Here is a 23759-nt window from a genome sequence, read left to right on the forward strand (position 1 = left end):
TTTTGACGCTGGCGATTTCCATTGATTTAGCATTGGCGTCTTGTCGCTCGTCTTGTCGCCAAATCGCTCTTTTAAAAATCGCCGGCGACAAATCTCCTCGTGTGCCAGAGCCCTTAAATCATGCAGAGCCACAGGACTCCAATCAGATTGCACCATAACAATTCTGCTCTCATGTTAAATGGGAATGAAGGTTATTTTTTTTTTGTTGTTGCTTTTCTCAAAAATAACTTTGTCCAGATGATGGAAAAAGATTTCGGATTTCTCACACTTTATTTCCCACTGCTCGCGGGTGGGTTATGTGTTTGGTACAGCAAGTTCTGTGTCCTTGGGCACTGCCTTTAATTCCGTGAGACCTACGAGAGGCAGCCCTACAATAAATATCAGCTGTTTTATGTCCTTGCACACTGACCGTGTTTCCAAGATGTTTCTGAAAGCAGCACTGCCAATAAATGTCAGCTTTATGGAGCCAGGTTGGGGGTTTTGGCACTGAGTCAGGGAGGTATAGCTTCTTCCTTTCCTTTCTGATATCTTGGTGTTCAACCAACATTACACATGTCACTCAATATCCAATACGCTAAGTAGATTTTCCTTGTTTGGAATATTTTATCATACAGGTATGGGATCCCTTATTCGGGAAGCCTTTATCCAGAAAGCTCCGAATTACGGAAAGCCCTTCTCCCATAGACTCTATTTTAATCAAATAATTCAGAATTTTAAAACTGATTTCCTTTTTCTCTGTAATAATAAAACAGTACCTTGTACTTGTAACTAAGATATAATTACCCCTTATTGGGGGCAGAACAGCCCTATTGGGTTTATTTAATGGTTAAATGATTCCCTTTTCTCTGTAATAATAAAAAAGTACCTGTACTTGATCCCAACTAAGATATAATTACCCCTTATTGGGGGCAGAACAGCCCTATTGGGTTTATTTAATGGTTAAATGATTCCCTTTTCTCTGTAATAATAAAACAGTACCTGTACTTGATCCCAACTAAGATATAATTACCCCTTATTGGGGCAGAACAGCCCTATTGGGTTTATTTAATGGTTAAATGATTCCCTTTTCTCTGTAATAATAAAACAGTACCTGTACTTGATCCCAACTAAGATATAAATAATCCTTATTGGATGCAAAACAATCCTATTGGGTTTAATTAATGTTTTATTTTTTTTTAGTAGATTTAAGGTATGGAGGTCCAAATTATGGAAACACCCATTATCCGGAATACCCTTGATCTGGAGCATTCTGGATAACGGGTCCTATACCTGTATATATTCTACTTACAGGTTTAAGGTTAAAAATATTTTGGAAATGTCTCCAAGTGAATTGTGCACAAATGGAACTGGGAGGATTGACTGAACAACGTGAATACCTGCACATTTTCTTTTCACTTTGTCAAATCAGTCATGCTTATGTTCCCTTGTGTTGTGCTATACTGGTATAGGAACATGTCTGGAGTAATGAATCACTGAATGAATGAATCTCATTTGCATGGTAATTGCTTATAAAGAGGTGTACACCCGGTAGCAATCGGTGGGGGGAAGGAGGCATTAATCCTTTGGCGCTCTCACGTGCGGAACAATTCCATTTGCATCTCTATATGAAATAGGCAAATCATTTTCAAACAGGTAATGCCATTTATTATTGGTATTTACTTTCCTTGAGAAGGAAAATTCAAATGGAAACCACATTTGGATGATTGAATCTTCCCGTACATTTAGCTTTTACTCAAGTGCATTATAAGAGAGAATTTGCTTTCCCATCAAGCCGGCTAGCTAATTGGATAGAATGATTGGAGAAGAGACCTTGGTTCTGTAAGTCGGTAGCAGGGTGGCAGGAACGAGAGTCATAAAAATATATGAAGCCGGTTAGGTCTGTGTTAGCAGATTATTACAGATTATTACACCATAAAGCAAACACTTTAGTGAATGTGAGACATGTATTGAAAGCAGCAGTGGTTTCTGAGTTATTTGAATGGGCCAAATAAATATCAAAATAAAATGTAAGCTTCACAAATGTCCATCTGCTCTGTAGTGGCTAGGGTCAAATAGGTTCTCTCTTATTCCCCCCTCTCTTGCTTTCCCATTTAGCTGCTTTCTGTTCAGATCTTAAATGAACAGTAACACTAAAATGTATAAGTAGAAAATCCATTTTACCCCTCTCCAATAGTACTTCTATCCAGGACAAAATTGATTATCTTTATTGTTTTATAAATAAATAATGTAACAAAATCCCTCTTCTGGTTGTGGCTTAAAAGGGCGATGTGGTTACATGCACTTAACGTTCGTGCTCCAATCTCCTGCTAGCCAACTTTATGTACAGTTGTACACAACCAGAAAAGGGATTTTTCATAAAAGATTAAAGATAATTAACTTTATGCTGCAAGTCTTTTTGGAGGGAAGAATGGATATTTTTACTTATATTTTTCTAGTGTTACTGTTCCTTTGTCTTTTTTCTTGCTTGCTACCACCTTGTTTCTTGTCTTCTTTTTCTGGTTTCAGTATGGGCAGGAGGTTTACTGCGTAAATATACATTTTAGGGCGGATACCACGAAGGGCCAAAGCATAGTCCAAGACCCAACTTTGGTTGTTCGCTCCAGTAATTATTCATGTAATTATTATTATATTAAATGATCTCATTCTTCCTCCAGCTTCTGGCTGCTTCCTTCACTTCTATCCTATTACTTTCACAATAATGGTTTCTTTCTAACCACTAATTCTTTTTTTTTATATCTTTAACTTCTCCTATTTATGTTTGCAATCTAATTTATATTATGTTCATGAGGTCTTTACCATTATACTTTGTTGTTTAAAAATACATTAGTAGCCGTATTTATTTTTCATTGTCCTTCTTTAGATAAGGTCTTCAGAACCAAAGTCAGTATTTAAAATGAGGTCTATGAAGGGTCAACTTAAGATGACTTTTTCTTCTCTTGTTGTCTTTTCCAATTAGCCTAGTAGTCTGTTTGCATTTCCCACTACTGTGCTATGTTGCTGACAGACTTTCAAGTCATTTTAAAATATATATTAATCCTGTTCCTATTTGCATTGGAAATAATTGACCACGCATTCTTGATTTTGTATTCGGTTGTTAGCGTCTCTCATTCATTTATTTACACTTTGTTTCAGCTAAGGTGATATGAACACTTATTGATAGATCCAGTGTATCTAGAACTCACTAAGCTTTTGAATAAAGGTGGCAATACACAGGCAGATTTAAGCTACCGATTCAGGCACTTAAAGGTTGGCCATACATGTTCCGATTTTAGTATTCTTCCGATGAACATTCGGCTATCGATTGTACGTTTCAATGCAATGATCTGAGTCTAACATTCAGACACACATTGTAGGATAAAACCCTAAAAATTTCAAATCGGAGTATGTTCTGAACATGAAATAGTTGGCAGACACCAATCGTACGAAAACTACTTCCTGGAAATACATTGTAGGTCCCCCAAGGATATTATCAGATACAAAATACATGCTCAGATGATTATCTGACTAAAATTTTCTAACCTGTCTGATCAACTAAATGACAGATCGTCATGGTACGAAAATCATTGGGACTATAATTCTGGGCCCACACATGGTCCACAAATTGTACAATTATGGCATATATGGGCAGTGTTAGACAGATTCAGCAGCTTATCTCCTCATGCAGTAGGCTGACTGGCCTACCCAACCAGTTTTTAGACGAATACAGGCCAAATGTCGATCAGGCAGGTTTGATTTTCCTGTGGGGTCAGTGAGCGCGTTGGTCATTGATGTGGTCCTTGCTCCAACAACTCCTATTCCCATCATTGCAATCCGGTATCGCCTATGGGAGGTGGGCATATTTGGGGGGGAGGTTTATGGCCACCTTAACTCCTGGATTGTGGTTGTTTCTTGTTTCTTACCAGGGGGCAGTCTTGTGACTTGCTAAGACAGTTTATAGCTTCAAGGCATTGGCCCGCTAATATATTGCCAATGTACATTTGGTATGTTGGATATCTGTGCCACTATGTGAGTTGGACAGCATGCTTTGAAAGTGGCCTCTTAGAACTTGGAGAGCTATATAGTTAATATAGTCAATATAGTTTCTTCAGGGAGTAACCAGTATAGTTATGAATTTCCTGGTGACCTGCATTCCTAAATAGTCTCACAATCCAGATAATCCTTTGGCATGAACCAGATGAGTTCAGGGAGGTTATTTCCTGAGCTACGATGATTGGCAGCCAGATAATTTGTTCCCTGGTGATCCGCAATATCAGTCTTTCTATATTTGTAATATTCTTTAGGTCTGAAAGGCACATAGGGGTCCTACAACAAAATATCTTTTGCAGCAGACTCTCCTGTAAAATCCTTACAATCAGCATTGAAAGTACTGAGATGGAAATTAGGAGGGCAATTTAAAAAACACAGAGAATCAGTTTTTTTCTGGAGAAATGCCAGCTTCCTTTTGGCCTGCTCAGTAAACTGCCAGCTCATATCATGAATAATAAAAGTGGCATAAGAGCCATATGCTGGACCATGCTTGGTAGAATATAGTTGAGAGGCTTCAGGTTGGACCACAGGGCATGGTTAGGTTTAATGGCCTTAATTAATTTTAATCCCAGCCACTGAATCACCAAAATCTTTATCGTGAATGAATCCTATTTTCAACTACTAACAAATTCTATATTGAAGGCATCACCATTAGCTTTGCAGCAGAATATTTTTGGCATTTTTTGTTACAATGGTCATTGTGATATTCCTTAAGTTCCTAAGAGACGTCTTTTTGTGGCGGAACAGTAAAAGCATTATGCGAGTCGTTAATGAAGCACCATGGTGATCTAATTTGGAATCCCAAAGGGAAGGTTATTATGAACATATCACTTCAGAATTTGTGCTTTAAACACATGGCCTGTGCGCCTTCCTTTCATTGCTCTGAAGGAAAGCAGATGCATCAGTGCTATCATTTGATTCTTTGTTTCTAGAGCTATTATATGAAATTGTTAAGCAATATGAATTTATTCCTATTTTTTATATATATATATATATATATATATATTATATATATATATACACGCATACATTGCTTTTAGACACAGTGTTGTACATGTACATAAATATATATTTATTTTTTCTTTGTTCAGATAGTATTAGGGCACTTTGTTTTCTATATATTTTTTCATCTGTACTGTAAATATTGGTGCATTGTGCCATAAAGTTTTTCATGCATTAAATCATAAAGTTTGTAGTGCACTTTACCATAAAGATTGTAGTGCATTATACCATAGAGTTAGTCTCTATGGTGTTTTTTTATTGTTTCCAATAGTTACCTTTCTCCTTTTGGTGCCATTTTCTACACTTAGGGGCCCATTTATTAAACCACAATTTTTCGGAGTAACCACGATAATTTCTGATGTATGAAAATGTCACAAAAATTATTTTATCGATCGTACGAAAATATTGTGGTTGCGTTCCGAAAGCCATGAAATTTTCAGATCCAAACGTACGTAAACAGCACGAAAACCTTTCTGTTGATTTAAAACATTCAATGTATGATTTTGGAAGCCTTCCATGGCGCTCTACAGATCAAACCTGGCCAAAAGATAGTCACAATACCAAAGCTTGAATGAATTCCGAAATGGTTGTAGTCTTTGCGAAAAATACAACACTTTCGTGGAAGTTAACGTCCACTATCGTGGACATTATGAAAAGTTCTATAACTTAGAAAAAATACAAATCTTTCTCCAAAAAAAAATTTGTGGTTTAATGAATGGGCCCCGTTCATAGGAGTTAGAGAGATGATCACTTACAGTTTTGGGTTCTTGTCCCTGAGGAAGGTCACTTTATGGGACCAAAAATTATTTTTCTTTTTTTAGGAAAAGACTCAAGACATTGGTTAGCAGAGTCTTAATGGCTGATTTATAGTCTATATCAGTGCTGTCCAACTGGCGGCCCGCGACCCCCCTCTGTGTGGCCCCCCACCTGTCTGGCTGCTTTGATGGCTTACCTTTGAGTAAGCTTTAAATGGTATCAGTACTGTGATTAACTGCCCCCCTGCATGGTTCTCACCTCAGATTCAGTCTGTAATCCCCCTGTATTGTTTAAACATGTAATCCCCTGTGTTTTTCACACCTTTTAGTTTCTGCATTGTTCACCCCTGCAGTGTTCACACCTCAGGCTCAGGCTGTAATCACCCCCATTGTTCCCCTGTTCACACCTCAGACATAGGTACTGTAGGCAGAGTATGGCACATACAGCCAGCATAGGGCAGGTAGAGTATGGCACACACAGGCAGCATAGGTCAGGGAGGGTATGGCACACACAGGAAGGGTAGGGCAGGCAGAGTATGGCACACACAGTCAGGGTAGGGCAGGCAGAGTATGGCACACACAGGCAGGGTAGGGCAGGCAGAGTATGGCACACACAGGCAGGGTAGGGCAGGCAGAGTATGGCACACACAGGAAGGGTAGGGCAGGCAGAGTATGGCACACACAGGAAGGGTAGGGCAGGCAGAGTATGGCACACACAGGAAGGGTAGTGCAGGCAGAGTATGGCACATACAGTCAGGGTAGGGCAGGCAGAGTATGGCACACACAGTCAGGGTAGGGCAGGCAGAGTATGGCACACACAGGCAGCATAGGTCAGGCAGAGTATGGCACACACAGGAAGGGTAGGGCAGGCAGAGTATGGCACACACAGGCAGCATAGGTCAGGCAGAGTATGGCACACACAGGAAGGGTAGGGCAGGCAGAGTATGGCACACACAGGAAGGGTAGGGCAGGCAGAGTATGGCACACACAGGCTTCCATTAGTGGCCCTCCACCATGTATGCTAGAGAAATTCCGGCCCTCGGCACCGTAGAAGTTGGACAGCACTGATCTACATTAACTCTCTATCAGGGAAACAAATATACAGAAGCAACGCAGGCTGGATTATACCCCCCCCCCCCCTCGTCCCCACTCTCACTGGGGATTGGCCCTCATACCCCCCCCCCGTCCCCACTCTCACTGGGGATTGGCCCTCATACCCCCCCCGTCCCCACTCTCACTGAGTATGGCACACACAGGCAGGGTAGAGCAGGCAGAGTATGGCACACACAGGAAGGGTAGGGCAGGCAGAGTATGGCACACACAGGAAGGGTAGTGCAGGCAGAGTATGGCACACACAGTCAGGGTAGTGCAGGCAGAGTATGGCACACACAGTCAGGGTAGGGCAGGCAGAGTATGGCACACACAGTCAGGGTAGGGCAGGCAGAGTATGGCGCACACACAGGAAGGGTAGGGCAGGCAGAGTATGGCACACACAGTCAGGGTAGGGCAGGCAGAGTATGGCACACACAGGAAGGGTAGGGCAGGCAGAGTATGGCACACACAGGCAGGGTAGGGCAGGCAGAGTATGGCACACACAGGAAGGGTAGGGCAGGCAGAGTATGGCACACACAGACAGCATAGGACAGGCAGAGTGCTGCCTGTGTGTGCCATACTCTGCTTGCCCTATGCTGCTTGTGGGAGGTGAACCTGGCAGGGGTTTGTTGTGAGAGTTTGTTAGCAGTTGGAAATAGCCATTAAATGGTCCCAAAGGTGTGTAATTATGTTGCTCTGCTATCCACAGGGGAGGAGGAGGCATATGGAATTTAAGGGTATATCTTAATATGACATAATTCTTTCACATATGAATGATGGTTGATATCCCCACAGTAAGGACCAAGCATTTGGGATTTTGCTGTGCTACCACCATTGTGATAAAATAGGTGTGGTTTGAAGTGGGTGTGGTTTCAAAAAGGGGAGTGGTCAAAACTGGCTTCCATTAGCGGCCCTCCACCATGTATGCTAGAGAAATTCCGGCCCTCGGCAACGTAGAAGTTGGACAGCACTGGTCTATATGTATCTTCTCAAAGACCTTTTTAAATGTTCTGGCCTATAGTGTAGCCTTTATGGTTATGGCCTGATCTCTTTTTTTTCATGGGCAGTTAAATGCATTGAGAAAGTCTGCTAAAACCCAACTAGTGGTAACTGTAGGTAGGGTTTGCTTGGTGATACTTGTTTTTTTGTTAGTGAATGGCCGATCCTCTTGTCTTCCTTGGTAGTATATGTATCCTAAATGCTGGAAAAAGCTGGGGTGCATGGGGGTCAAAAAGGTTGAAATTCTCAGAGATCATAGGTTCTGTCAACACAGCCTTCTCTTAATGGGCAGCTTTTAAAATTCCACATGAAATATACAGCATTCCAGAGGCAAACCTACCCTGGCTACCCATCAGCCTGTTATAGATGATGCACTTTCGTGGAAATTTCCTACGCATTTGATGTAAAGGCTCCGTTGATATGGAGCAAAGTAGAGATTAGTCTATGACAGGTATTATGTAAGCAAATAATGTGCACAGAATGATTAGTCAAAGACTAGGATTGTGCTGAATTTAAGAAGCAAACCTCTGCTGATATTGCATGTTACATAAATCTATTTAATCTCAAGGTTATGAAAATAAACAGACCGCTCAAGGTCCAGTGTTATCACACAAAACATAATTTCCTGCAAATAAAACGTTACTGTGTTCAGTTTAGGGTATTTTTCTTCATTTTGTATACGTAATTATTTCAGTTTTTGTACAATGTAAAATAATACAGGTTCTGTTTGGGATGTGTCTCTCGACTGCACCCAGTTATGCACTGTTGGCTTTGTCTGCTCACAGAAGCAGCCGTGTACCTTTGTCAAGTATAGGAGCATGGAGTATAGATGGCTTTTCTTTTTTTTTTTTCCTTTGACTTTTGTTGTTTTTTGTTGTCCTTTTTTTACATTTATTTTTTCTTTCTTTTTGTACCGATCTAACTCTGGAAAACAGTGAAACAGTTAGTATTGATGTTGGTATATATGATTTATGTATGTGAGTGTATAGATAGTTCGGTATGGGTCTGTATGTGAGTGGATAGATAGGTCAGTATGGGTCTGTATGTGAGTGGATAGATAGGTCAGTGTGGGTCTGTATGTGAGTGGATAGATAGGTCAGTGTGGGTCTGTATGTGAGTGGATAGATAGGTCAGTGTGGGTCTGTATGTGAGTGGATAGATAGGTCGGTATGGGTCTGTATGTGAGTGGATAGATAGGTCAGTATGGGTCTGTATGTGAGTGGATAGATAGGTCGGTATGGGTTTGTGTGTGCTGGGTTTACTTAGAAAAGTTAAACTTGATGGACCCTCAGGTTACATTTAATTATTGAAGTCATAAAATGACATACTACGGGCCTCTAATGATCCCAACTCTGTTTTAGAATATAGTTTCCCATCATCTTTGCTTATTATATATGTGCTGCCCAGCAACTGTTGTCACTGAGACGTGTTTTTTTTTTTTTTTTTTTTCCCGATATACCAACCTTGAGGTGGGCGATACTGGATTGATCAGACCGTTTGGCTCTTGGCTCACATTGAGATCATACTAGCTGTTGAGACAAAGACCGGATCAACGTGCCAATGGCGCTCCTGTCTGATCAACATATGCCCTATTTTCGGACAGATGTTGGTCCGTTTGAGGGCCTTATACATGTGCTGTCGGCTCAGTCTGTCGGCAGCTTTTATTTAGGATGAGGACTTTATCCATGCACCAATGCAATCCTCATACTAATCTGATATAGGTTGGCCAGGCCTGGGTTAGAGCCCTATACGGGGGCCAATAAGCTGCCGACTCCATCTTTCAGCAGCTTTTATCTTCCAGCAGCACCTTAAGTCTCTATGTATGGCACACATGAAAAGAGTGAGTGGCTTTATGATGCTGAGTTGGGTATCTCTACACATATGTAAAAATTAAAGAGTTTTCATTTTTTTATATTATTGTAGGTACGCAGTATATTTTAGCTGCTAACGTATCTATACTTAATATTATTCCAATGAGTACCTTATCATTCATCTGAACTCATAGACACCTGTGAACAAATTGGCTCTATTTGCAGAGTAAATATGGCTGTGCAAACAAACCCAGGATACTTTGCATTGGGGGATGAGAGCAGAACAGAGACTGCAGTTTTTGAAAGTTCTGAAAGAAATCTTATTTCTGGTTCACTATCAGGCCTAAAGCAAAAGTTGGGGATCCATTATTTGGAAGTCAGTTATCCAGAATATTCTAGACTGCATTATAAGACAATTTATTCTAGTTTTTAAAAGTTTCTCTGTAATAATAGCACCTTTTACTTAATCCCAACTAAGATATAATTATCCCTTATTGGGGGCAGAACAGCCCTATTGGGTTTATTTCATGGTTAAATGATTCCCTTTTCTCTGTAATAATAAAACAGTACCTGTACTTGATCCCAACTAAGATATAATTACCCCTTATTGGGGGCAGAACAGCCCTATTGGGTTTATTTAATGGTTAAATGATTCCCTTTTCTCTGTAATAATAAAACAGTACCTGTATTTGATCCCAACTAAGATATAATTACCCCTTATTGGGGGCAGAACAGCCCTATTGGGTTTATTTAATGGTTAAATGATTCCCTTTTCTCTGTAATAATAAAACAGTACCTGTATTTGATCCCAACTAAGATATAATTACCCCTTATTGGGGGCAGAACAGTCCTATTGGGTTTATTTAATGGTTAAATGATTCCCTTTTCTCTGTAATAATAAAACAGTACCTGTATTTGATCCCAACTAAGATATAATTACCCCTTATTGGGGGCAGAACACCCCTATTGGGTTTACTTAATGTTTAAATGATTTTTGTGTTAAGGTGAGTTTTAAGTTAAGGTGTGGAGATCCAAGTAATGAAAAAATCCATTATCTGGAAAACCTCCGCTCCTGAGCATTCTGGATAACCGGTCCCATACCTGTAATTGATTTATTGTATTGAAAGTATTGGGGAGGAACAACTGATTTATAAGGAGCGGCTACTGTGTGTTTGTTTTAGTGCAGAATTCAGCTAATTGTTTTATAAATAAAATGAGCCTGGGGTAGTGTTGTATTGCTACAGCATATCATTTCTTTGTAGTGAAAGTGCTATGTGTTTGATATTAAGACCAGTTTTTCAAGTTTGACTGCCTACATCGTATGGTGAGAATATAATCGTTCTTTTTCAAAATAATATCGGTAAAACACCTGCGAGTGAAAGCAACATTTCCTTAGAAGAAAGGAGATGTACAGGTGTCGAACCCCTTATCTGGAAACCCGTTATCTAGAAAGTTTAGAATTACCAAAAGGCCATCTCCCATAGACTCCATTTTAATCAAATAATTCACATTTTTGGGGGCAGAACAGCCCTATTGGGTTTATTTCATGTTTAAATTATTCCCTTTTCTCTGTAATAATAAAACAGTACCTGTACTTGATCCCAACTAAGATATAATTACCCCTTATTGGGGGCAGAACAGCCCTATTGGGTTTATTTCATGGTTAAATGATTGCCTTTTCTCTGTAATAATAAAACAGTACCTGTACTTGATCCCAACTAAGATATAATTACCCCTTATTGGGGGCAGAACAGTCCTATTGGGTTTATTTAATGGTTAAATGATTCCCTTTTCTCTGTAATAATAAAACAGTACCTGTACTTGATCCCAACTAAGATATAATTACCCCTTATTGGGGGCAGAACAGCCCTATTGGGTTTATTTAATGGTTAAATGATTCCCTTTTCTCTGTAATAATAAAACAGTACCTGTACTTGATCCCAACTAAGATATAATTACCCCTTATTGGGGACAGAACAGCCCTATTGGGTTTATTTAATGGTTAAATGATTCCCTTTTCTCTGTAATAATAAAACAGTACCTGTACTTGATCCCAACTAAGATATAATTACCCCTTATTGGGGCAGAACAATCCTATTGGGCTTAATTACTGTTTAATTATTTCAGCAGACTCAAGTTAGGAGATCTGAATTACAAAAAGATCCCTTATCCGGAAAACCCCAGGTCCCAAGCATTCTGGATAACAGGTCCCATACCTGTTCTGTAGTTCAGAGCAAGGGGCTTAAGAAAGCCAGAAAAATGTTAAAGGGACGTTATAGTACAGGTATGGGATCAGTTATCTGGAAACCTTTTATCCAGAAATATCTGAATTACGGGAAGTTCATCTTCCATAGACTCCATTTTAATCAAATAATCCAAAATTTTAAAACATATTACCCTTTTTCATTGTAATAATAAAACAGAACCTTGTAATTGACCAAGTGCTTTAATTACAACATAAAATTGGAACGTACTTATCAAGTATTTACTGCAAACGAGCTGAGTTATATGTATAAAAAATATACATTTGTACACTGATAGTTTGAAAGTAAACTAGTCTATTTGAAGGTGCGGGGGTAACATTTCACCGATACATATGTGGAGGTGTTCCCTAACTTGATAGAACAAAAAAAAAAAAAATATATATATATATATAATATAATATATAATATATTTTTTTTTTACAACCTGGTGTCTTTCCTGTCCTGTCAGTAGAGCATGCAGGCCTGTCAATGTTAACAACTACTTAACATAAGTGCAAGTTATATCAAGTAGCTGAACCTCCGGCACTCTGTAGGTCTGGGAGCTTTAAAGGTACAGTACTGATAAGTATGGAGGTATGGAGATCCATATTACGGAAAGACCCCTTATCTGGAAAACCCCAGGTCCTGAGCATTCTGGATAACAGGTCTCATACCTGTACTTATAAGCAAGCAAATATTTTTCTTACCAGTGTATCCATCCCTAAATATATATTTTTCTATTATTCTATTGCATATTTTACTTTCTTATATGGCATGCCGCTATCTTGTTTAAAAAAAAAAAAAAAAAATTATATATATATAAATACCTATCACATCATCAAAATTCTTTACCGTACTTTGGCAACATACGCCGGTGCTTTGTTGGCTTTTCGCTGGTAATCCTTTTGGCTAGAGTTCATTCAGGATTCCTGCTCCAGGGTTGCCCGTAAGCCTCGCAATTTTTGTGCCACTAGATCATCGCTGTGCATCTTAATAGGAGTCATTCTCATGGCTCCCGGTCAAGTCTAATGATGTCTCTGTCCTTCCCGCTGATGTGTGCTGCCTTTTGGGAATAAAGAGATGAAAAATGTAAGTGAAAGTGGTCGTCTCCAAAAAATTGGCTTTGGACTTGCATGTGTGTCTGTGCCAAATATAACACCATCGCATACTACTGGATAGAATTTCTGGCTGCGGAAAATCATGACAGTAAAGATTTAACACTAGATAGGGTGCAGAGATGCTCAGATGGTATCAGGTCTAATTTGTGCCTTCAGTGCCACGCACCTGTCTTAATCACTTCAGGCCTGAAAGAAATACAGTCTTGGGGAACTATGCATTTTTGTGACTTATCTTAAATATTATATATCAAAATTGATTCCATTTTTTAAAAATTTTAAATGTTGTCCATTATTTTTTTTTTTTTTACTTTACAGCGTCTGCTATGATACAAGGGTTTTTATGTATGGGTATTTTTTTTTTTTTTTACTGTGGTAGTCCGTGTTACCTGATTTATGTGTCTCTGTAACAGAAAGAACCATAGTTGATTATAAGTTTACCTTTAAAGAATAAGTAAATTAAAAAAAAAAAAAAAATCTCTAAAATTAGTCTGTACAGCTCCTAGGATAACATACTTTCCCCCCTGCATCCAGATATATTTAGTTTCTCTATTACACCCAGTTCAACTACAGCTCTTTTATTGACTTCCTTGTCTAGAATGAAGCTCCACCTCTTTTTGCTTTCTGAGTCTTGCTTTCCCCAACTATGATGACCTCAACAAGATGCCTACTGCGTGATTGACTTTAATTGGAGCAAAGGCGATGAACATGCCCAATAGGCACCTCTTTTTTACAAGGGGGCATATCATGACATAAGCAGGTGTGGCCATGACATCATGGGGGGAAGAATCTAAGAGTGAAGGAGACTGAACTGCATTGTCAAGACTGGTTTTTAGAAGATTTAGTTAGTGCATGATGCCTGCCTGTCAATGGCTGGAGGGCCGCAGGTGAGGCATCCCTGTTGTGCCGATTGGTAATAATAGCTACTAATAATCTGCTACAAAATATTCTGGATGCTTTGTACTTATTATATCTGTTTATTATGCCAAGGGGACCTTATAAACCTCTTTTACAAGGAGACCTCATAAACCTCTTGCACAGTGTGAGGAAACGTTGAGTAAACTCAGTCCAGTGACTCAGTGGTTAGGGTTCCTTTCTAGCCAGGGCTGGAGTCTTTGCTTAGTTTCTACTGGAGTCTTTGCTTAGCTTCTACTGGAGTCTTTGCTTAGCTTCTACTGGAGTCTTTGCTTAGCTTCTACTGGAGTGTTTGCTTAGCTTCTACTGGAGTCTTTGCTTAGTTTCTACTGGTGTCTTTGCTTAGCTTCTACTGGTGTCTTTGCTTAGCTTCTACTGGTGTCTTTGCTTAGCTTCTACTGGAGTCTTTGCTTAGCTTCTACTGGAGTCTTTGCTTAGCTTCTACTGGAGTCTTTGCTTAGCTTCTACTGGAGTCTTTGCTTAGCTTCTACTGGAGTCTTTGCTTAGCTTCTACTGGAGTCTTTGCTTAGCTTCTACTGGAGTCTTTGCTTAGCTTCTACTGGAGTCTTTGCTTAGCTTCTACTGGAGTCTTTGCTTAGCTTCTACTGGAGTCTTTGCTTAGCTTCTACTGGAGTCTTTGCTTAGCTTCTAGCGGAGTCTTTGCTTAGCTTCTAGCGGAGTCTTTGCTTAGCTTCTAGCGGAGTCTTTGCTTAGTTTCTAGCGGAGTCTTTGCTTAGTTTCTAGCGGAGTCTTTGCTTAGTTTCTAGCGGAGTCTTTGCTTAGTTTCTAGCGGAGTCTTTGCTTAGTTTCTAGCGGAGTCTTTGCTTAGTTTCTAGCGGAGTCTTTGCTTAGTTTCTAGCGGAGTCTTTGCTTAGTTTCTAGCGGAGTCTTTGCTTAGTTTCTAGCGGAGTCTTTGCTTAGTTTCTAGCGGAGTCTTTGCTTAGTTTCTAGCGGAGTCTTTGCTTAGTTTCTACTGGGTGCACTGGTCTCTCCCACATTCCACTGGCTTCTGATAAAAATGACTGCCATGTGTGTATGTGAATGTCATAGGGCTTTTAGATGGTAAGCTCTGCTGAGGCAGGGAATGATGTACAATATGTCTCCATTATATAAATGAAAGATAATTTATGGTGGGAGACATATTGTTTTATTAGTTATGCTAAAAAATGTGAAATTGCCCTTTAAGCTGCAAGTCTCAGTTCCCCCAAGAGACCTATTAAGCTTATTAGTTACAATTGTATCGCAGGTGTAGCTTGTTAACGTTTCTGGGCTCTCTGCCAAAAGCTACTTATTTAAATAAGTTTGAGAAACTTTGTATCTTTTTTTAGCGTTCAGTGCTGAAGATCAAAGAGAAATGAGGGGCTTTTCGGTAAGAATCAGAGACTGCGGCCTGAGCTGTTAAAATCAAGACTGTCCCGCGAAAATTGGACAGTTGGGAGAGGAATCATGTGTATGAGGGGTGGGCCGTAGGAATATGGTATTTAGCAAAAATGCAATCACTAATGGAATAATTAGGGGGTTGAGCAGTAAGTGGAGCCATAGTACTCATTAGCACAGAGACACTATTCATGGTTCTGTTACATAGCACTTATTCTGCATGACGGAGCCCCTCTATATACGTTGCACTTGCATGGGAGTGGGTTTGTGGCTACAGTCACACAGTGATATATATCCCCCCCTCTCAAGGGCAAACCCCCTGCCATGGGATAAACTGATGGAAGCTTGCCATGTGCCTTTAAGACCAGTTTGCTTTCAGGAAGCCGTGTTTGTTAAAGGCAACCACGTGACGTGGCCGTGTCGGGGTTAAGCAGGCACGCCTCTACCAAGTAGTTTCAACTATTCAAATGTAACCTTTGCTCGTAGCAGGCAATGCTTTCCTAGGGAAACGTCTGCCAGTTGCTGCTGCTGCCTTATTGTTTCAGGAAAGCCCTGCCGCCAGAAGCCTGCATGGGTTTGCAATGAATGCTCAGGAGAAACCATAGATGAACTCAGCATAAAACTGACAGAAGAAAACCCTTTATTTTAGCCACCGGTTTCTTTGCACAATCAATGGATTCTCTAGGAAACGCGTGCAGTAAGTATATCTTGTTGGCACTTTGCAGCTGGTATTAAATGTCCTATCCGAATCCTTACTGTACAATTCAAAATATTCGCTCCTTTGTTACCTTTGTATCCATCTACATTCTGCAACTTAATTGTGCCTGTGCGGTCTAACACGGGGTTAATTGCAGGGGAGCGTGCGAATGCATGCCAAACCTGCCTCTTCCTTCAGCTGGATATTTTTCTTTTTGTTTTACTGTGTGGAAGTTAGAAAGAAAAAAAAATCATTAAATGTTGGTGCAGAATATCATACCATGTGCCGATAAGGACCTAACGTCGATTTGTTACACAACTGCCATCGGCTAAAACCCTCGTGAGGTTAAACATGGCAGGTGTAACTCTATAATGACTGTATGTTTCGTGGTAAATAGTGCGGTGCCATCATTGGCACATTAACTCTAACGGTGGCATGATTATACCTTGTATCCCAATTACCTTTGCTTTATGCTACGGATTTATGCACCTTTGCAGATGCCTTCTCCCCCCCGTCTGTCTGTCTGTCTGTCTCTTGTTCTTTATCTAGTTCCAAATAAAATAGAACATTGTACAAAGTAATTCTAGGTCCTAGGTCATTAATCTACCGCTCAGATTTAAGTTTGCACGCATATAAGAACAAAGATGCATGATAAGAAAACATGCTGCCATAAAATCATTATATGGTTTTCATCCGCTGGGCGTGTAGATGAATGAATGTGCCACACCTCGATAGTTCGGTAGTAAAGTAATTGCTTTTGCAAAAGTGTTTATTGCCCCGTATGCCCATGCCCTGGGAAATAGATGTCTGGTACTTCTCTGTGCATTGTACCTAGATATGTAAGGTGTGTTGGCTTGAAGGGGTTAAATATTTTCCCGTAAAGCTGCTGTGTAAAAAAACTGCATTTATGTGGCTTTGAAGGGTATTCATGTACAAGTCATGAATCGTCATGCTGTCACACTCCTCGACTGTGTATTCTACAAGCTCCTCTCACCCTACCGTATCATTTGTTCGCTCTTAAGTGTATAATTAAGGGTATATGGGATCAAATACAGCAATTAAATTGAATAAAAAGAGATTAAGGATAATAATAGAGCAGTCTCATTAAAAAGCAAGGATTAGATCTGCAAAGCAGCGGCTGTTACTATGGGTAAATGAATCATTGGAGCAAAGACGGGCAACTTGAGGTCTTCCAACTGTTCTTGAGCCGCAGGACCTAGCATTCTCAAAAAAGTTTATGGTGTAGTTTTTATTACTAAATTATACTGTGTACGTTGCAAATAATTCATTCTACTATTTAAAATGTCATTCTGGAACCAATAAATATATATTGTATATTTTTTTTTGTTGTTGCAATATTGGTGTGTATTCAGTCATCGTGGGTCATTGTGCCTGAGTCTGAGCTTTCAGCAAGAGCCAGCACTTCCCAATGCAATTGCTTTCAGATAAGCTATTTGTCCTACTCCATGTTACCTGCCCATTGTTCTGCTGATAGATACATCAGCTGTATCTATCCCACACCTCTCCAGCCAACAAGATTTTGGTTATTGCAGGCTAATTATTGTCACCATATTGGGCATTAGTTACGTTAAGAAAACAAATCAAGATGCGTATCACATGGTCATTTAGAATTGCTGTTCTTTTGTGTTTTTATTGCTGAAAACCTGCACTGACAAGGATTTCTAATGGGTTTTAGTGATGGGAATTGCAGGAATTCAAGTTATTTTTGGTTTACAGACAGTTTTGAAGCTTAGCTTTCCTTTGTTTATGGACAGTGTTGCCATTTCATTCCATCTTGCTGGGCTCTTATTAACCTCATGGCAATTTGAAATTGTGTAGGCTAATAACGAGTTCCCTAATATTAGTATTTGTAATAGGAGGTAATGTAATATTCACAGTATAAATATTTCTTGCAGTTCCTCCCTGCCAAACACTTGGCAGATTCTGAGCATTCTGACAGAGCGAGGCCTGTTTTTCATTTCTCATAGGCTGAAGAAAAGCTGAATTGATCCGTGTAAACAGTTTCACTTTCCAAAGGCATGTTCAATTGTCAGCTGTACCTCTGCGGCCTTTGACCCGACCTGTCTATTTGTTGGGGATATTAGCGAGGAATCTGGTCAACCGAGCAACAGTTTCGCCCATTTGTAACTTCTAAAGCCATGTGGTGGGCTAAAGCCTTCCCAGTAAATAAAACCCAGCCAGAAAAATATTGTCCATACGCACAGAGGGTACTATTTTACCCTTTCTAGAAATGAAAACAAGTAACGAGACAACTTTATGGAGAGTTGTAGAAAGGCCATCTGGCTGTGGAATTTGGAGGAGTGGTCCCAGAATTAAGCAGGCGATGATGGCAGGGTTATTTAAAGATCATTCCAGGCAAGCTGCTCCACGATCCGCATTTCTGAAATTGGTTTAATAGCTTCCTTACAATAAGAATTACAGAGCAGTTTTCATCTTTGTCTTCCCCAAGGGTTTTCCAAAAACGCTTACGTTTCCATCCTGCCTCGTCAACTCCAAAAATGGTCTAAATTGGAAAGTTTATTATGCTGCTAGGATTACATTAATCTTCTCCCATGGTGGTGTCAGAACGCTGAAAACAAACGAGATTTGTCATCAATAAATCAGTGTAAGTTTAAAGGTCCACCTGTTTGATATTATGGCAAATTGGTGGTTGGCCAGTTTGGACATAAAGCAAAGAGAGTAAATTGTATCTCTCATATTCCTAATTTTGGAGAATATATGAGCAAAAAGGTACTGACATGGGCCTCTCAAGATTTTGTAGAACACAGGAGGTATGTTCTTACCAGCTGAACGCAGAGGAGTCGGTTTTCATGGTGCGGTTGACAAGCTGATGAGTGAATGTACAGCAGAAACCTATGCTTTGTGGTACATTTCCCATATTTTAGCCCATTTCATCTACAAGGAGAGGGCGTGTGTGGTCATTAAAGGATTTGATGAGTATGAAATAGATGAAAACCACAAGCCATGGCCTTGCCAGTCCTGATCTTAACCCAACGGGACACTTATTGAAGATTGTGGATCTATTCCACCCAAACACACACACACATAATTTCAAGCAACTTTGCACTATGCATCAGTTAACAAATATGCAGCCTTTTCATGATTTTTAATGTAATAAGTTTGGAACAGTTACCTAAGCCCCGCCCCCTGTTCCCCTGCTGATCTGGCTGGCTACTTTGTGACTCAAATAAAATATAACAGTAGTCGCCTGTCCTCAACCTGCCTTTAGCCTGAATCCAAATCCCACATTTCCCTGCACACGTCAATAAGGAGAATCACAGTGCAATGCATTGTGGGTTAAGTAGTTCCTGCATGCTGTCTGTAAGATGTGGGGAAGTCGTTACAATTTGTAAAATCAGTGTTTTAGTCCCTCCTCCCCTGCCAGGGTTACAAATGATGCAGAAAGAGAAGAACTGTTTAGCAGCTGGATTTCAGCAAATATGGTATTTATTCCTACTTTATGAAGAGACAGATTTACAGTGATAGGTATATTGGGGTTTTTAATTTTGGTTCAGAAGCCAGAGTTCACCAGAGTTTTATAGAAACTAATATATAGTGTGCTTTTGGCATTTAGGGAACTTATAAATTGGAGGAAAGCTTACTGTGGGCAAAGAACATTCTGTAGCTGTGTTTTTGTCTGTGGATTACAGGAGATTATTGTTTAAATGAATGGGGAGTGATTCACTCCAACTGGAATAGCCGTGTCCCATTGCCGTTAGATTTCTGCAGCTTGGAGTGTTGTGGTATGGTCTTTAGAGCAGCATTTTTACAAAGCTTATTTGTGAAATGGGATCCCTTATCCGGAAACCCGTTATTCAGAAAGTTCAGAATTATGGAAAGGCCATCTCCCATAGACTCCATTATAAGCAAATAATTCACATTTTTAAAAATGATTCCCTTTTCTCTGTAATAATAAAACAGTACCTGTACTTGATCCCAACTAAGATATAATTACCCCTTATTGGGGCAGAACAGCCCTATTGGGTTTATTTAATGGTTAAATGATTCCCTTTTCTCTGTAATAATAAAACAGTACCTGTACTTGATCCCAACTAAGATATAATTACCCCTTATTGGGGCAGAACAGCCCTATTGGGTTTATTCATTGGTTAAATGATTCCCTTTTCTCTGTAATAATAAAACAGTACCTGTACTTGATCCCAACTAAGATATAATTAATCCTTATTGGGGGCACAACAGCCCTATTGGGTTTATTTCATGGTTAAATGATTCCCTTTTCTCTGTAATAATAAAACAGTACCTGTACTTGATCCCAACTAAGATATAATTACCCCTTATTGGGGCAGAACAGCCCTATTGGGTTTATTTCATGTTTAAATGATTCCCTTTTCTCTGTAATAATAAAACAGTACCTGTACTTGATCCCAACTAAGATATAATTAATCCTTATTGAGGGCAGAACAATCCTATTGGGTTTATTCAATGTTTAAATGATTTTTAGCAGACTTAAGTTATGGAGATCCAAATTACAGAAAGATCTCTTATCTGGAAAACCCCAGGTCCTGAGCATTCTGGATAATAGGTCCCATACCTGTACAAATTTTAAGATGGCCACACATGCTAAATTTTTGCTTACAAAACAAGGGAATCTCTTAACCATTTGGCCTCCCACATTACAGATTTGATCTGATGGATGGCTCAAGGGCCCACAATCAAATTATGCTGGACGGTAATGTGACCCTCACCCGATGGGATTCTCAAACCTGCCCAATAGATATTTGGCAATTTGTAGCCTGATATAGGTTGGGCAGGCCCTCCTGTGTGCCCTATGGGCTGATATGCTGCGGGCCTGAGTATGGAAGAAGCAGTTTCCTGTACATTCTTTTCTTGTTCCTGTTCCTTGGCTGTAATACAGCTTTAAAAAGCATCCTAGCCTATTGGGCAACAACCTAAAGTTGTGCTGCAATATGGCAACTGCTCTGTGAAAGGTGTAGTCTTGACATTCATACAAAGAAGGTCCTTGTTTTGGCTTAAAGTTTTCTCTTGGGGAAGAGAGCCAGGGGTTGAATGGAGACTAAAAAAGCCAACGTACGGTGTACAGGCCTGGGGGTCCCACAGTGATTGCAACACGTTGCTATTCCTCTAGCCAAATGGGAAGTGAAACTGCAGAGCTGTGAATAGACAGTGGCCTAATGTAACACTAGCACGGCTGCATGGTATGTATGGTATGGCCCAATGTATCCCATGTATGTAAGCACTTTCACTATTTTGACATCACGAGCGACATTAGAGCCAATGAGCAGTCATCCTGTTACCCTGGTGCTTGTGCTAAGGCTCCTGTCGGCAACTGACACCCACTCTCTGCCATGAAACACTGCCAGTGGCGTTCCGTTCCGAGACAAACCATGTCCGAGTATTTCTAACAAAAATAGAAAAAATTATTTGCTCTATATGAATGCTTCAGCGTTAGAGGGGGCGGGAGCCAAAAATAACATTTTTACTAATGAACGCAAGTATCTAAGAAACTTTCCAATACTCTTTCATTAAATATTTCATTAAGTCATTCATACATTTAATTGCATTTGAAAGCAGTATTTCAGTTGTAACACAACTCAAAATATAGAAACCGGTGGCAGTTCAATTTAGTTATTGCAAGGTCCCAACATGGCTGCCTGCCAACATGGCTGCCTGCACCAAGAGCTCTCTCCTAGTGTGGACGGCTTATTGCTGTTTGGAAGCATTTTTCCCCCCCCAGGAGTGGTGGGTCCTTTTAGCCTGCACCTCCAGTGGGAAACAATTTTCCTATAATAGGTGTCTTTTAATGCATATTTTAAAAGTTATTTTGGGGGTTATATCCCCTTTAAATGAGACGTGACCAAATAAGTCTTCCAATTTTTTTTTGTTTTAGCGAGGCGAGTTTTCATACCCTTTTAACCCCCTCCTTTATCCCCCTCCTTTATAAAGAATTAACAAAACAGTTTTTTTTTCCACAGGGCTCTAAAGCCTAGAGATTATTTTGGAATTAATGTTTTTATTCCAAATTGATGAGGTTTAGCCCAGCAACAATACCGTGATTATCTCGTCCAGACTCGGAAGTTCAATCAGTAAAAGAATGCATAGGAGACAGGAGCAGATTTAGCTTTCTGTTATTAGCCACTCATCTGTCATGTCTGTCACTTAAATAACACGTGGCGCACATGTTTTAATAAAAGGTCACAAAGTTAAAGGCCAAATGTACCCACCTAATAAGTGATGTTTATTTTCCATTCATGTGCCAGTCAGGGTTTTACATGGGGCTTATTACACAGGAATCTCATTAAAATGAAGATTTTTGACCTAATGGATCAAATGACTGATCACAGACGGGGAACTCCGGCTTCTAAACCAAAATTTGTTAAAAAGCCCCAAAATAGTCAGCAAGATCAGCAGGGGAACAGGGGGCTGGGATTAGGGAACTGTTCTAAACCATATTATTACATTAAAGTCATTAAAAGGCTGCATTTTACAGGTATTGGACCTCTTATCCGGAAACCCATTATCCAGAAAGTTCAGAATAACAGAAAGGCCATCTCCCATGAACTCCATTGAAAAATATTAATTCACGTTTAAAATATGGTTTCCTTTTTCACTGAAATAGTAAAACAGTACCTTGTACTTGATCCCAACTAAGATATAATTACCCCTTATTGGGGAAGAACAGCCCTATTGGGTTTATTTAATGGTTAAATGATTCCCTTTTCTCTGTAATAATAAAACAGTACCTGTACTTGATCCCAACTAAGATATAATTACCCCTTATTGGGGGCAGAACAGCCCTATTGGGTTTATTTAATGGTTAAATGATTCCCTTTTCTCTGTAATAATAAAACAGTACCTTGTACTTGATCCCAACTAAGATATAATTACTCCTTATTAGGGGCAGAACAGCCCTATTGGGTTTAATTAATGGTTAAATGATTCCCTTTTCTCTGTAATAATAAAACAGTACCTGTACTTGATCCCAACTAAGATATAATTACCCCTTATTGGGGGCAGAACAGCCCTATTGGGTTTATTTAATGGTTAAATGATTCCCTTTTCTCTGTAATAATAAAACAGTACCTGTACTTGATCCCAACTAAGATATAATTACCCCTTATGGGAGGCAAAACAATGGGTTTCTGTACGTGAGCGGAGCGAGAGTACCTCCCACAAGGTAGCCTCATTCAGAGATTGGAACAACGGTGACCTCTATTTGCCGTGACTATAGGCTGCAGGGCCTGGGCTAGGTTACTGTGCATAGTCCCATGGGTTCCGAGCCCTTGCCACCTAGTACCTCTCTCCGCTCTCTCACCTCTTTGTTACAATGAGAAGCCTGTGTGAGATTCCCCGCACTGTATTCAAACAGGCACGTTCCCAACTCTGAACAGAAAGAATAATACTAACATTGCTTAACCGCAAAGGTCAGGCAGACAGGCAGCATTAAAGGCCACTGTCTTCCTTTAAAGCACTTTGGTTTTTGATAGTTTCAGGCTATTTTTTTTCCCCCAAGGAAATCGGCTGGATACATAGTGACTGTCCATAGATTCATACTGACTGATGTGTGAGGTAAAATCAGCTCATATGAGTCGCTTAAGATTATGCTTTTATCATGGTTTGTACTTAGTTGGAAAAGCTTATATTTATAACTGTTACTTTTATTACTTTTATCTGTTTCATTTGCTTTGAGCCTTGTTCCGCCTGTTATCTTCTGGCCAATGTCACTT

At 39.8% G+C, this 23759-nt stretch overlaps 1 protein-coding gene across 5 annotated transcripts in view; it reads left to right on the top strand.

Annotated features, from left to right (window-relative positions):
* The window catches only part of eml4 (echinoderm microtubule associated protein like 4), a 124521-nt gene that overhangs the window by 19819 nt on the left and 80943 nt on the right, over nt 1-23759 (top strand). The window contains exon 1 of one of the 5 annotated variants that reach the window (XM_031901658.1): nt 15830-16032. Coding sequence (XP_031757518.1) covers nt 16008-16032 — 25 coding nt within the window. The 5' untranslated portion in view covers nt 15830-16007. 5 annotated transcript variants of the gene reach the window in all.

Source organism: Xenopus tropicalis, chromosome 5, assembly GCF_000004195.4.
Source record: "Xenopus tropicalis strain Nigerian chromosome 5, UCB_Xtro_10.0, whole genome shotgun sequence".
NCBI lineage: Eukaryota > Metazoa > Chordata > Amphibia > Anura > Pipidae > Xenopus > Xenopus tropicalis.